General features: G+C 40.3%; 1 protein-coding gene across 1 annotated transcript in view; it reads right to left on the reverse strand.

Moving 5' to 3' along the window:
* The window catches only part of LOC102828484 (chromosome unknown open reading frame, human C16orf87), a 45,705-nt gene extending 32,193 nt beyond the window's left edge, over positions 1-13,512 (reverse strand). Inside the window, exons 1-2 of the mRNA XM_006872562.1 lie at positions 13,447-13,512; positions 5,158-5,254 (exon numbers count right to left, since the gene is read on the reverse strand). Coding sequence (XP_006872624.1) covers positions 5,158-5,254; positions 13,447-13,512 — 163 coding nt within the window. The remainder of the gene's footprint in view (positions 1-5,157; positions 5,255-13,446) is intronic.
* Positions 13,513-13,862: the final 350 nt, after the last annotated feature.

Consider the following 13,862-nt stretch of genomic DNA (forward strand, 5'->3'; position numbering starts at 1 on the left):
ACTAGTTTTGATATAGTATATATAAAGAGTGAAGAATTTGGGAGGGAAGGATTGTTGTTTTGTTGTTAAGTGCCCTTGAGTTGGTTCTGACTCATAGCCACCCTATACAGAGTTTCCAAGGAGCCGTTTGTGAATCTGAACTGCAGGTCTTATAGTTACTAGTCAGTACTTATTCTACAGCACCACACCAGGACAAAAGATGAAAACAATACCATCAGCCGTGTACAGAGCTAGGAGAAAATGCTGAAAAAACAGTAACTTCACATGTTGATATTTTGCTTATCAACCTCAAGGTCAGCAGTTTGAAACTACTAGCCATTCTGTGGGAGGTTTTTTGCTCCCATAAAGATATATAGCTTCGGAAACCTTAAGCAGGGTCACTATGAGTCGGAACCTACTCCACGGCACACCACCACCACCACCACCATTCGGGGTCTCATTCGTATAAAGCTGAGGACTAGTTTTTCTATTTCTGTGACGAAGACTGCTGGAATTTTGACTGGGATTACACTGAATCTATAGATCCCTTTGAGAAGTTTTGACATCTTAACAATATTCAGTCTCCCAATCCATTATGCATGGAATATCTTTCCATTTATCTCAGTCTTCTTTAATCTCCTTCAGCAGTGTTTTATAGTTTTCATTGTATTATATCCTTTATGATACCTAGGAATTTTATTCTTACATCCTATTGTAAATGAAATGTGATCAAGTCAATTTCAACTCATAGTGACCCTGTCTGTATAGGGTTTCCCAGGAGCAACTGATCCTACAGTGCCACACATTTGTAAATGGACTACTTTCCCTTTTAGATTTGTCATTGCTGGTGTACAGAAATCCAAATGATTTTTGGTTTTGGCCTGTACCCTGCAACTTTGCTAGGTTTCTCAACGAAAAAAACAAGTTATAAAGAACTAAGTTTATTAGTAGTTACCAGGGACAGGAGGAGTAAAAGTAAGTTTCACAGAGATGGAAGTATATTAAGGGTAGTGTTGCACAGTTGATTCTATAAATTACTAATAAGGTACACACCCGTAAAAAGCTGAATTAGAAAAAGTTGTGTAATAGATATGTTTGCCCCCCAAAAAAGAAAACTAGTTAAAAAAAGAAAGTCATTGCTGAGACTACTTATGTACAGTCAAAAACCTCATGGGATTTCGTTTCTTTGTTTGTAGGCTTAGGGTCATGGCTTCATGGCGAATCCCAGTTAATTGGCCTAATAACATATTTAGTTAATTAGCCTGTGTTCTAACCTCCTAGTTAGATGGAATGTCTAGGGTTTTAGAAGCTTGCAAGCAGGTATTCAAGACACAACAAATGGTCTCTCTCTATTCACCTGGAACAACAAAGGAAGGAGAGTCAGGAATAAAAGGGGGAAATGGAATGTGTGGCTAATTGTTTGTCTCTGTGAAAAACTGCCTCCTTTACCAAGTGATCAGAACTGGATGTTGCTCATTTTGATCAAAGTTTTCATAAAAAAATGCTGATCAAAAGGGTGAAGATGCAGTACAGAATGCCGAATTCTTATGGACTCCAGACTACCTGGGGCTATGAAATTTGAATGAGCCCTTGTAACTACTGCCCTTAAACCTTAAACTAAAAATACTCCCTGACATCATCTTAAAACCAAACAAAAGTTAAGCTTAACTAGTAAAAAAATACCTACCTTAGTATGCTCTTATAAGACCTATCTATCTGGAATCAAACTAACAACAGCAACTCAAAACATAGGAGCCAGGCTGTTAAGTCAGTTCAAACTTATAGCGACCCTGTATAGGGTTTCTGAAAAGTGGCTGGTGGGTGGGTTTGAATCGCCAACCTTGCGATTAGCATTTCAAGCGCTTATCCTACAGTGTCACACCAGAACTACAGATAGGAACCACTTCCATCTTTGCACCCCTACAAACAACTCTTTACACAACAGCCAGAATGATCTAAAATGCCAATCAACATGTCATCATTTCCCTTTTTCCTATCCCATATCACATTATCACATTTTAAGAGTTAAAACTCTAAATTTTTACTCTGGTTTACAAAACCCTATCTAATCTGACCACCGCCTATCCCTTTGGCCTCATCTCCTACACTCTTCTCTTACTGTCTGTATAGTACCTACACTGATCTTTTCTGTTCCTAAAATAGTCAACATTTTCCAGCTTTACAATTTTTGCAATTTGTTCTTTCATCAACCAAAAATATTCTTCTCTCTGATAGCCTTATGGTTCATTCCATCTTCTTACTAAGCCCTCAAATTAAATGTCACTTCCTAAGGGTGGCTTTCTCTAACGACCCAGTGGAAAGTAGCCTTCCAGTCACACTCCTGGACAGACTATTTTAATTTCCTACAAGGCATGTATCACAAACTGATATATCCCATTTACTTATATAACTTCCCCCCACTAGAATACAAGCTTTATGACAGCAGTGAACCTATCTTGGTGCTAGATTCACTGTCTTATGCCCAAGGCTTAGACTAAAACAAAAAAAGTCAAACCTACGGTGCTGAGTCAATTCCAACTTCTGGAGATCTTGTAAGAGGGTCAAAACAGAGCTGGAATTCTCTTCAGCCAACAGACAAGCAGTTGATACTCCTTCCATTTAGTTATGAGGAGTTGACATTTGGTGCTGTAGGATGAGTACTTGATTGCTAACAGAAACGTCGGCAGTTCAAACCCACCAGCTGCTCAGGAAAAAGACGAAGCCTTCTGCTTTTACAAAGATTTACAGCCTCAGAAATACTATATAGGCTCACTGGCAGTTAAGTTTGCTTTGGTTTTGACATTCCTTCCAGCTAACAGCAGGGGGCTAGAGCATCACCCCCATCCCTAATCCCTGTGCATGAGAATATCTCAATAATGTTGTGAAGTGCCATTGAGTCCATTCCCACTCATAGCAACCCTGTATAGGTATTCTGAGGAGCAGCTGGTGGGTCTGAACTACTGACCTTGTGGTTCAGGGTCCAGTGCTGATGTTACAGCGCCAAAACAAGAGTGTAAAGCTCAATAATATATGTGTAACTTAGGATGAACATGTGCAATTGCCCTCCTTCCTCTTCACTTAAAAAAAATCCTATAAATTGCCACAGAGGCAGGCAGGGAGCTAGGTTGGGAGGAAATACCTCTGAGCTCCTAGTTGTTGACTTGTGAACAAACATGGCTTTCACTTTCTCAAAGATCACTTTCTCTTGAGCCCACTCACAACTGCAGTGTTTCAGAGCAGCCCTTTGTTTCGTAGGTCTTTCAATGGCTGGAATCTTAGGAAAGTAGTTCATCAGGCCTTTCTTCCATAGCACAATTAGGTATATCTGAAACACCAGTCTTTCAGTTAGTGGTTGAGCACAAGTCATTTGCACCACCCAGGGACTTTCAGGCTTAGGATTTTGTTGTTGTTAGGTACTGTTTAGTGGTTCTGACTCAGAGTGACACTATGCACAACAGAATGAACCACTGTCAGGCTTAGGATATTATCTGGCTTATAGCAAGCGCTCAATAAATACTTATAATAAATCTACTTTTCCTAAGGAAGTTCTGGTGTGGTGCTGGGGGATAATGCTCAGGACCACAGGTCAGCAGTTCAAATTAACCAGCTGCTCCTAAGAAACACTATACAAGGTCGCAATGAGTCAGAACCAACTCAATGGCACCTAACAACAACTCTTCCTATGAGAACACTACTATATGTAGTTCTGATTTTATTAAAGTCCTGCACTGTAAAGGAGCTCTGGTAGCGTAGTGGTTACGAATCAGGCTGCTAATCTCATAGTCAGCAGTTTGAAACTACCAGCTGTTCTGTGGGAGAAAGATGAGGCTGTCTGCTCCCGTATAGATTTACAGCCTCAGAAACCCTATACAGGGTTGCTATGAGTCGCAACCAACTCCATGGCATATAACAACAACAACAATGGCACTGTAAGCAAAGCAGTGGACTGCTAACTACAAGGTCAGCAATTCAAACCTATCAGCTGCTCCTAGGAAAACCTACCCAGGGTTACTATGAGGCAGAACTGACTCAACAGCACTTAACAACAACAAAATAACACAATTTCATCTTTTTATAAATACATCCATTGAAAAAATTCAATTTGTCTAACTTAATGGGAGAGCAACAAATTCAAACAAAATAACACCAATAATTTTTTAGGTATTCCAAATCAGGGAATTGTAAAAAATAACCAATATAGCTATAAGGTTTACATAACTATAGCAAATAAATATAAAGTTCTGTTTTGCAGACACTCATTTAAAAGGATCAGCACTGGACTATGAACCAGAAGGTAAGCAGTTCAAACCCACCAGCAGCTCCTCAAAAACCCTATACAGGGTCACTGACTCAGAACCAACTCGACAGCACTTAACAACAACAGGTTTTAAAAAACAAAACAAAAATCTTTTAAAAGTTTTACCTGCATTGTGAGGGAGAACTCCAAAATGTCTATAAACAAATTGTAGTTTATTAGTATACCTCCATTACATACTATTAATACTAAGCAATAAAAAAGGGATGCACTATCATTCATACAACATGAATCTCAAATACCTATGCTCAGTGAAAGAAATCATACAAAGAATACATACTATATTACTCCCCATTTATATAACAGAAAGCAGATCACTGGTTGCCTGGGATGAGAGTGGCAGGAAGGGCAAGAAGAAACTAAGTGTAGTTTATTATGTCAATTGTGTTTTAATAAAGCGATTTAAAAAACCACACCTTTTATTGTGAATTGAGTGAAGGTTTACAGAGCAGATCATCAGTTTTACACTCAATACATCAGACACTTTATTTCAATGATTGCAATCTTCTCTCTATAACACCAATTATCCCACTTCTTCCCTGTGATTCTTGTTTTTAAAGATATATTTTAAAAGGTCAAATCAGGTCACTCCCTTGCTTAAAACCTTCCAATAGCTCCTCATAAAAAATAAATAAATAAAAATGTACCAGTTTTATCAGCATTGTCAGGAAGGTAACATTTAAATTTAAATGTCATAAATAGCAAACTAAAGTTAAAAGGTGATTTACGTAGGCTACTGAAAGCCAAAGATGTATTTCAATAGATTTTAATTAACTTCATTAGCAAAAATGTAAATAATAAATTCATAAAAATTTAAACTTTTACATCAAAAAGCTAAAAATGTGGTAACTCTCACAATTTACCTGTAGAAGGTGGTGACTTCTCTGAGTGTTTTGCATTTAAAAGCTTTCTGCTAATAAATATGTAACCACAGGGACATGATTTACATGCAACCGGAACCTGTAAAAAAAGAAAAAAAGCATAATTACTATTTCTCCAGTATTAAACCTCTCAGTGTTTATATGATCTCAACTGCAGTGACAGCCTACGTGAAGTATTCAAACTCTTACCTCCTTACAACTATCAGAGCTGGGTATCATGTCCTATATTAGCTCTGGTAGCGTAGTGATTGCGAGACGGGCTGCTAACCTCAAGGTCAACAGTTCGAAACTGCCAATCTTTCTGTGGGCGAAAGACGAGGCTTTCTGCTCTTGTAAAGATTCACTGCCTCGGAAACCGTATACAGGCTCGCTATGAGTTGGAACCGACTCTGTGGCACACCACCACCACTACCATCACTACCTTCACACTTCCCTTGTTCTTAGTAATACAAGGGGGCTTTAAAAAGTTCATGGAAAAATGGAATGAAAAGATAATGCAGTTTTTCTCCAAACCTTCTGAAGACCCCCTATTATGTGCTGACACAGTGACCAATCAATCTACCCATTGTTGTTACACGTCAATTTCAACTCACAGCAATTTACAGGACAAAGTAGAACTGATCCATTGGGTTTCCAAGGCAGTAAACTTTATGTAAGCCGACAGCCATCTCTTTTTTGTGTGAATTGGCTAGTGGGTACAAATCACTGACCAATACTTAAGAATGACCAAAAAAAAACCATGACAGAAAGTCAGGAAAAGAATATGAAAAAAAAACAAAGCAACAACCTTTCCTAAAATGTTAGTTTCATAGTTGTTTATGGTATAGAACAAACTGGAAAAGGATAATTGGTTAGGAAGTCATTAATATATTCCCAGCATAAGGGTCCAACTGGAATAGTGAGAATGGAAATGGAGAAAAGATAATTTGACACATTTCCAAGGGAAGAAAACAAGATATAAGCCCACATTGACTACTGGGAATAAAGTTGGATGAATTGAAGATAAGACTCTCAGTACTACTGACAGAAAAAGAGTAGTTTTACAACCATCGGGGGCTTAAGTATAGTACAACCAAAAAAAATCAAATCAAATCAAAGAATGGAGAAATTAATCTAGGTTCTTTTTAGTCTCAGTACCAGAAAGAACCTAAGACAAAACATTTGAGCTCTTCAGACATCTCTTTCCTCATCTATAAAATATTTACAGTTCCTTTCTCTTTTAAAAGAGCCCTGGTGGTGCAGTGGTTAAAAATGCTTGGCAACTAACATAAAGGTAGGCAGTTCAAACCAACCAGCAACATCATGGAAAAAAAGACCTGGTAATATGCTTCTATAAAGATTGCTGCTGTTGTTGAGAGCTGCTGGGTTGGTTCCAACTCATAGAGACCCTGAGAGGGTTTCCAGGAGTCCTGGTGTGGCGCTGTGGATTAATGTGCTGGACTGCAAAACTGGTTTGAACTGCAAGGTTTGCTGGTTCAAGCTCACCAGCTGCTCCTCAGAAACCCTATACAGGGTCACTATGGGTCAGAACTGACTCGGTGGCCCTTACCAACATAGGGTTTCCAAGGAGCAACTGGTGAGCTTGAACCACAGACCTTGTGGTTCAAACCGACCTTGCAGAACCCATTGTGCCACAGCAGGAGGCCTAAAAGGTTAACACCCTTGGAAACCCTATAGGAAGTTCTACTTTGAGCTACAGGGTCACTAGGAGTTGGAATCTGAGTTGATTCCAGTAATTTTTTTCATTTTTGACTTGGTTCTCTGTTTAAAGCAGGCTGCGAACCGCAAGGTCAGCAGTTCGAAGCTACCAACTGTTTCGCGGGAGAAAGATGAGGCGTTATGCTACCATAAAGATTTACAGCCTCGGAAACCCTGTACAGGGTCGCTATGAGTCAGAACCGACTCCACGGCACACAGCCACAGCCACATAAGCCCAAATATATATTTTTAAATGCAAATTTACTGAAAATCACTAGGCAAAATTTAAAGAAACTTTTCTCCATAATCATTTCACTAATATTAACCTCAATGATCCAAAGAATCAAGACATATTCACCAAAAGCCAAAATTTAATCTCAATAAAATAGTACTCAGAATAATTAGTCCGAAAATTATAGTTTTCTTGGTAAAATACATCCACTTGCCCATTGTTCTAATTTTGTAAAAGCTAACTTATAAAGCTTTTTATCCATGTATGTGCAGAATGCTTCATATTCTAGAATGCAATTACTTGGTCTAATTAACCTAATTGAAATTTTGGCAGAAGAGTTCTTTCCCTTTGCATAAAAATACTTCACAAAAGATTTCTAGTTTGTTTTTAAGAAAAAGAACAATGAATCTTATAAAAATCATTTAAATCCAGATAGGTCCATGCTTTTTACTAAGAATGTAATGTGGCTCCTTCCAACCATGACTGAAAATGTAATACTGACTATTTTTAATACTATAAAATATGCCCTAAATAGATTATGTAAATGTTTTGCTTTTTAATTTCACATTGCCATGCAGTAAATTGTTATTTAATGGTTCTTACAGACTCCTGGTGTGGCACTATGGGCTAATGCGTCAGACTGCAAAGTTGTTTGAACTGCAAGTTCAGTGGTTCAAGCTCACGAGCTGCTCCTTGGAAACCCTATACAGGGTCATTATGGGTCGGAATTGACTCGACAGCACTTAACAACAACAACAATGGCTCTTATAGCTGTATTGGAGTCCTGGTATGGTGCTGGGGGTTAATTGCATCAGACTGCAAAGCCATTTGAACTGTAAGGTCAGAGGTTCAAGCTCACCAGCTGCTCCTCGGAAACCCTATACAGGGTCGCTATGGATCAGAATTGACTAGATGGCACTCAACAACAACAACACAGCTATATTGTTAAATGCCACTGAGTTTGTCCTGACTCTTAGTGACCCTATATAGGGTTTCCAAAGGAGCGGCTGGTGGGTTTGAACTGTTGACTTTGTGGTTTGCAGTCTAGTGCTGATCCTACAGCACCACACCAGGAGTCCTACAGAGCCACAAATCCTTGGCTCTATGCTTGTAGAGTCACCTGTTAGGCGCTATTCAGTCAGTTCTGACTCATGGTGACCTATATAGCGTTTCCAAGGAGCGGCTAGTGGGTTTGAACTGCCAACCCTGGAGTTATGCTACAATACCACACCAGAACTACCATCACCTCACTAGAAGTCACCATCCTAACTTTCCTTGGGGGTGTGGTCTACATCCAATATATAGGAATGCTTCGACAAAATTCTTTCACTTGCTCTGGATCCTACATTTGGCTTGTTATCTGTCTTACTTCTGGTTCTTGCAACTTCAGCCAGTAGTCAAACATCTAACTTAATTCACCAGCTTCCACTTTGTGTACTGGCAGCCTGTCATCAGACCTGTCGATTTGGGTTGATGAGCTCCTGCAGCCACAGGGGTCAGGAGAGGTCTCCAGAATAATGCTTGAGCGATGCGTTTGGGATTTACCAGCCTCTTCAACCATGTGAACCATTTCCCCTGATGTCCCTGAAGCAGCAACCTGTCATCTGACCTGATTCCCCAGCTTCTGAAACTTTGTGACTCAGCAGACTGTCCTCTGATCTGTCAAACTGGATTTGTCATCACCTGTAACCATGTGAGTAAGAGGAATCCTTTAGACCTATGGATTTGGGACTTTCCAGCTTTCACAACCATGTGAGCCATTTTCCTTGATGATTCATGAATTCTAGGAGATACTGCAGCAAATTATAGAACCCTAAGACTGGAGGGGAGTCCTGGTGTGGTGTTGTGAGTTAATGTGCCAGACTGCAAGGCCAGCGGTTCAAGCTCACCAGCTGCTCCTCGGAAACCCTATACAGGGTTGCTATGGGTCGGAATCGACTTGAAGGCACTTAACAACAACAACAAGACAGGAGGGGGAGTCCTGGTGTGTCGCTGTGGGTTAATATGCTGGACTGCAAAGTCAGTTTGAACCCAAGGTTGGAGGTTCAAGCTCATCAGCGGTTCTTTGGAAACCCTGGACAGGGCTGCTATGGGTCAGAACTGACTGGACGGCACTTAACAACAACAAAGACTAGAAGGAGAGTACTGAGAGGGGGAGGTGCTGAAAGAAATGCAAGTGGTACCGTAGTTTAGAAAAGTTGGCCTTGGGGACATCTTCAGCCTCACCTCACAGAGAACAGCCTCACACTGATCATTCTAAAAGAAATTAGTCATGTGCACATCTTCATAGAAATTCAGCTCAAAAGTACTGACTCATTTCCTTTACACCTAAAACGCATCATTAAGGACATCCACAGCAATGTAAATTGTTCTAAAATTAATGCTGTCCAAAAAGCACTATGTTCATATTCATCAGTTCCTTTGTCACTCAGGAAGCATTTCCTTCCTGCTATTGAAACTCAATACTCATACATTTAAAATACTAAGTCTCTGTCTAATACACAAGAAAATTATAGCAAACCATATTCAGAGCTAACAAATAATGCTGAAGATGGAAAATGCTTATGTGGCTTTGGAATCCAGAATGCATAAACACTGATTAATTCAACTGACAAAGGAATTTTCATCCCTTAATTGAGTGTTTTCACCTCAAGAAACATTCAGGTGTCTAAGCTAATTCATTCTAGAGTTTGTTTTTAAAATGGAAAGCACTTCACCCTTTAGGGGCAAGGAAGAGTGAGAGACACATTCTTTTCTTATAGAAAGAACAATGACATAGGTTGAATCACTTTGGTAACATTAATCTTATTAAATTAATGTAATTTCCTATTTTAAACAAACATTCTAAAAATTCTTTCAAATTTCAGTTAATGATGCTGAAGATAGTAATGGGAGTTCCAATTTTACACTTTTAGAATTAAAAAAACAAAAACAAAGTATTTGTTACTAATGTTTTATTATGCACACTATATCAATTTGGGAGTCCTCGTGTGGCTCTGCAGGCTAAACAACTGGACCATGACATTGGTTTGAACCATAAGGTCTGAGGTTCAAATTCACCAGCTGCTCCTTGGAAATCCTATACAGAGTCACTATGAGTCAAACTCACTCAATGGCCCTTAACAACAATACCTATGTCTATGCATAAAAATGCTCTCTTAAGAAAAATTTGGAGTCCTGGTGTGGTGGTGTAGGATAAGCACTCAACTCAAGGTCTGTTTGAACTGCAAGGTCAGTGGGTCTAACTTACCAGCCACTCCTTGGAAGCCCTATATAGGGTCGCTATGAGTTGGAACTGACTCAGTGGCACACCACAACAACAAGAGACATTTAAGACAAAGTCAGAACACAAAAGATACCCAAAACTGACAAGAATTTGAATACTACTTACTATACATTCAGTACTGGTTACGAATCGGGCTGCTAACCTTAAGGTCAGCAGTTCGAAACTACCAGCAGTTCCGCGGGAGAAAGATGAGGTGTTCTGCTCCCGTAAACATTTACAGCCTCGGAAACCCTGTGCAGGGTCACTATGAGTTGGAACCAACTCCACAGTACTTAACAACAACAAGACTTTCAGTACAGTATTTTAAGTGGTTAACGGAAGCGAAACCTATTGAAAATTAAAAGCATTATGATTGAGATGTTATAAAGTAACTGAAAATTAGTTTTGTGTTTGATGGTCTCTGTACCTGCATTTTGTTTAAACTACTCAAACTTTTAAAAATTTCACATCTATATATAAACTACAATTAAATCCTAATTTAATGGTACTGTAGATCAGCACAGGACTGTGAATCATAAGGTTGGCAGTTCAAACCCACCAGATGCTCCTTGGAAACCCTATACAGGGTAACTAATGAGTGTGAACCCACTAGATGATACTTAACAAGAAGTACCTTAAAATAACAGAATTTTAATATGGTGTTATAAAAAAAGCCTTTTTGGGGGGTGCAGGTTTGCGGGGTGTACCCTTTGGTTGTTTGAATGGTTATATATTCCATTCGGTGTACATCCAAAAAAAGAGAAAAAACAGAGGGAATGGAAACAAATGCTGTTGAATGACAATGCATGGTGGGGACTGAAATTATTGCAATGAAACGAAATACAATAGGATGAATGTAAAGCTGATGTTCTCCCATGTAAACTATCACTCAATTCACAATATAAACTTCAAAAAACAAACAAACCTTTAAACCCAAAAAAAGTCTTTCTATACAGAAGGACAATTATTGCAGGATCCCAAGTACGGAGGAATGGGGGGTTTAAGAGGTTTGGGGTTTCTGCTTGGGCTGATGAAAAACTTTGCAAATAGTGGTGATAATGGTTGAACAGCATGTGAATGTGTTTAATGTCACTGAATTTACACTTAAAATGGCTAAAATGATTAAATTCTTTGTTACATATATTTTACCACAATATTTTTATCTTTATGGGTTATAATTTTTCCAGATTATAACTAAAAGACATTTATAGTTTTAAATAAAGAGAAAGTTAAAATTATAATATAAAATTAATCTATAATTTTCTTCTGTTATCTTCACTAAAATAAAAATCTTTTTTAAGGATCATGAAAAATACTAATCTTCGCATCATATTAACTATTTAGAAAAAAACCAACCTTTAAAATTATGTGTGTGTATATATATATATACATATATATATACCAAAATTAATATAATTTTTCCAGTGAAAATGCTGATGTTTGTTGAGAAGTTATAGCGATTACTCCAAGTTTATTTCCCATCCCTCTCTCTTTAACCAGGATATTAAAAACAGGTTTGTTTTTGTTTTTCCTGAAAGCTTCCTTTATGCCAAGTAAAACAAGGTCAGGATTTACAATGATTTGTGCCTTACAGAAATTGGAATGCATCGTGCACACCACACAAACTCGATCAACTAGGGCAAATGAAAATGTTTTAAATATGGTAATAATTTCCTACAGAGATTTAAACTTCAAAGTCCAATTTTGTCAGGATTTGATAAATTTACAGACAAGAACGGAAATAACTCTGCACTGTGGAAACCATAACTAAATTGTTCTTATACTGCAAACTAGTAGAGCTCAGTAAACTGTAATCTCCTTGAACAACCTTTCTCTGATCTGCATTTCTACCACTGCCCATAAAAGATACTGAATAAAACATGGAACGGATTTGGTCAACCCACAAAACTGCTCCCTAAAGAATGCACAAAGTTCAGCTTATTTACAAAGTCTCCAATCATTTCAAATGACTCTTGCTTTTTTTTTTTAAAGGAGAGGAAGTCGTTTTGAAAAAAATTTCACACAGTGAAAATGGAAAAATAGATCTGTATGTTGGCATGGAGAGATGGCCTTACAAACGGTTTTAATTGAAGGGAGTTTTAGCTCTCTCTATTGTAAGGCTTGGCGGAAGGTTTTCTAGTTCAGGAATCTTATGTTTAAACGTCAGAAAGAGTAAAATGGAATTTTTTAAAATTCAGCTATTAATTCGGTATACAAAGTACTCATTCGATACGTATTAATACATAAATTTTAAAAGATCGGGAGGCAGAAATGCCAAATTTATATGCCAAATTTATAACTGTGGACACCTCTAGGGGAGGGGAGGTTTCAATGGGGACATTATTTAATGTCTTATTTAAAACACTGTAAAAAATGGGTTTACATTTACCTACAATATACTAAATACATTTAGAAAAATATAATAAACTCATTTTGGGGAAAGAACTCTAATTTCTGAAAATCTTAAAATCATATTTCCGGCCCTTGTCACATTTCAGTCTCCTTCCAAGTCGCAGTGGGAAACGGGGTGGGGACAATTTCGGGGTATCCACCGTCTTCATGTAAAAGGAACAAAGCAACCCCGCGAGACAGGAAGGAGCTTTCGGAGTCCGGAGTCCGGAGTCCGGGGTCCCGGGCCTGGGCTCAGACGAGCACATCGGGCGGGCACTCAGGTCGGGGCAGAGGGGGCGAGAAAGGGCCATGCTCGGCCACTAGAGCTGCTGCCCCCCGGCTCCCGCCCTTATCACCCGCGGGAGGAGAGCCGACTCGGGGAAGGTCTGGACTGGGCGCCCCGTCCCCTTACGACAAACCCACGCCCCTCGAACGCAGTCGGGACACAGGACGGAGGGACTCGCCCATCTGGTGGCCGCCAGGTGGACACCCGCCGGCCCGAGGGCCGGGGCGTCTCCTGGGCAACTCTCAGCGCAGCCCGACTGGGTCCGAACTCCCCCACACTCCTCCACTCGGCCGCCGGGTCTCCGGCGAGGTGGCCTTTCTCGAGCCAACAGACCTCAAGCAACATCTACAAGCGCGCGCGCCTGCCCCTCCGACTCGCGTGCCCGGCCACGACGCCCACCTGTTGGTCGCACTCGGGGCATGACTTGGTGGCCATCTTCACTTTCTTGGCTCGAGTTGCAGACATGCTCTCCTCCTTTCGCCAGCAGCAGCAGCAGCAGCAACGGCGGCAGCTTGGGCTCCTCCCCTAGTACCTCAGCCGCCCGGCCTCCGCCCGCCCCGTCGCCACTGGGCTGGACCGAGGCTGTGGCGGGTGAGCGCGTGCGCGAGCTCGCACGGCGCCTACGTGCCGAGGGGGCGGGGCGCTGCGTTTGCGGGCGACGGGTTGCTAGTGTTTCGCGCCGGCTACTCGGGATCGCGGCACACGCTACCCTGCTCGCGGACTCGCGTCTCACACGCTGCCGGCGTCGAACGCCTCCGGAGTTTCCAGAGAAGAGAATGCCTCGATCGCCCAGCGTAACAATGGCCAGCCTTTTG

This window comes from Chrysochloris asiatica, unplaced genomic scaffold, assembly GCF_000296735.1.
Source record: "Chrysochloris asiatica unplaced genomic scaffold, ChrAsi1.0 scaffold00204, whole genome shotgun sequence".
Classification (NCBI taxonomy): domain Eukaryota; kingdom Metazoa; phylum Chordata; class Mammalia; order Afrosoricida; family Chrysochloridae; genus Chrysochloris; species Chrysochloris asiatica.